Here is a 2113-nt window from a genome sequence, read left to right on the forward strand (position 1 = left end):
GGTCTCGAACCCGCAGGCTCAGGCAATCCACTCACCTCAGCCTCCCAAGGCGCGGGATTACAGGCTGAGCCACCGAGCCGGGCCAGTAACATTTTTATTATTTTTGATACCATCTCAGTGCAGCAGAGAAGAGCTTTTACTGGTAAATGTGTCTACCATTACTAAAATACATATTTTTTTATTTTAGGTTGGGTGTGGTGGCTTGTCTCTACAAAAAATTTTTAAAAATTAGCCAGATATAGTGGTGGGCCCCTGTATTCCCGGCTACCCAGAAGGCTGAGGTGGAAGGATCGCCTGAGTCCAGGAGATCGAGGCTGCAGTGAGTCACCATCATGCCACTGTACTCTAGCCTGGGTGACAGCAAGACCCTGACTCAAAAAAAAAAAAAAATAACAGTTAATATAGTCATAAAAAATTTTTTATGCTCTTGGCATTATAGTAAAATCTATTCACAAATCTTTTCTGATCTATCATCTCTTGCTTTTATTCCCTTTAACATGCGTAGACCCAAGTTTGGATTTTTTTCCCCCACAGATTATACATTTTTGTGTGATCTTTTACATAGTCCTTTGCATATTAGGACCTACAATGTAATTCTCAATCTTGTATAACGGGTGCTTTGATGGGTTGGATTATTTTTTAAATTAAAATCCCAGGGATTACTGCTGTTTTTTGTTGGCTTGTAAACTGGCAATTGGGTTTTAGGGCTGCTATATCGAAATCCCACTCCTGTGCTCATCAAAATACTCCTGTGGTCCAGACGCGATGGCACATGCCTGTATTCCCTGCACTTTCAGAGACAGATATGGGAGGATTGCTTGAGCCTAGGAGTTCAAGACCAGCCTGGACAACATAGCAAAACCCTATCTCTGTCATGAAACAATAAAAAGGGAAGAAAAAAATGTTCCAGGGATGATGTTGGACAAAACAAGGCCAAATTCACTTGAGGATAGGGCCATAACAGCAGGAGTCTTGGTACAGCTTGCTAATTTAGATATCTCATGAAAATAATAAAACAGACCAGGCTAGGTCTATTTTCACGAGATATTTAGCAGTCCAGTTTTTGATGGCTGGAACTCCTGGGTGTAGTGGTGTGTACCTATAGTTCCAGCTATTTGAGTCCTCCCACCTCGGCCTCCCAAAGTATGACTTCCATTTCATCTTTGCCACAGACCAGGGAAGAGGTGAAAATCTGGCCCCCACAGCACCAGGGAATTTGCCTGAGCCACACCGCAGATGGGCTTTGAACCAGAGCCCACTGGCTATGGCACCGCTCACCTGTAAAGCAGGCCACCTGCTCCAGGTGGAGGGTCCCGGGGTCCCTCAGCAGCCGCCAAGGTAGCAGGGCCATGGTCCTGTCCGGGGATAGCCCAGGGTGGGGGCTAGGCTGCTTCATCTGTCCTTGTCTCCTCAGGACACGGGCCTGTACTACCACCGGTACCTCCAGGAAGTCATCAATGTGCTGGAGACTGATGGCCACTTCCGCGAGAAGCTGCAGGCTGCCAATGCTGAGGACATCAAGGTGCGGCTAGGGTGGGGCGGGCATGCACGCTGGCGGGGTGGAGCCAGGGAAGGGCCTGGGTTTCCCAAAGGTGCCGCATGGCTCCGGCTCAGCTCCTGTTCGTTCACCAGAGTAAGACTCAATGAGAAGTGACTTCTCAGAGTCACACAGCTGTGGGGACTTGGGGGACACAGAATATGTGGTTAAGCACAGAGTTGGACAGGCAGGCTTTCAGTCTTGACCTACCACTTGCCAGCCATGGGACCCCCCCACCTTCTGTGCCTCAGTTTCCCCCTATTTTGTGCGTGTGTATGAGTCCGAGTCTCACTCTGTGGCCCAGGCTAAAGTGCAGTGGCATGATCACAGCTCACCACAGCTTCAGCCTCCTGGGCTCAGATGATCCTTCTGCCTCAGCCTCCCTAGTAGCTGGGGCTATGAGCATGCATCACCACACCTGGCTAATTTTTTTTTTTTTCTGTAGAGACAAGGTCTTGCTGTGTTTCTTAGGCTGGTCTCAAACTCATGAGCTCAACCAATCCTCCCACCTCGGCCTCCCAAAGTGCCACAATTACAGGCATGAGCCACTATGCCCAGCCAGTTTCCCAATCTTTA

The 2113-nt window shown here is 48.7% G+C and overlaps 1 protein-coding gene across 1 annotated transcript in view; it reads left to right on the forward strand.

The window, feature by feature from the left end:
- Positions 1-1522, forward strand: part of LOC103274392 (nucleobindin-1-like) — a gene marked incomplete at its 3' end in the record, with an annotated part of 3010 nt that extends 1488 nt beyond the window's left edge. Inside the window, exon 3 of the mRNA XM_008071852.1 lies at positions 1415-1522. Coding sequence (XP_008070043.1) covers positions 1415-1522 — 108 coding nt within the window. The remainder of the gene's footprint in view (positions 1-1414) is intronic.
- Between the last annotated feature and the right edge of the window lie 591 nt (positions 1523-2113).

This window comes from Carlito syrichta, unplaced genomic scaffold (assembly GCF_000164805.1).
Source record: "Carlito syrichta isolate Samal-C Ts95f unplaced genomic scaffold, Tarsius_syrichta-2.0.1 Scaffold113592, whole genome shotgun sequence".
NCBI classification, from domain to species: Eukaryota; Metazoa; Chordata; class Mammalia; order Primates; family Tarsiidae; genus Carlito; species Carlito syrichta.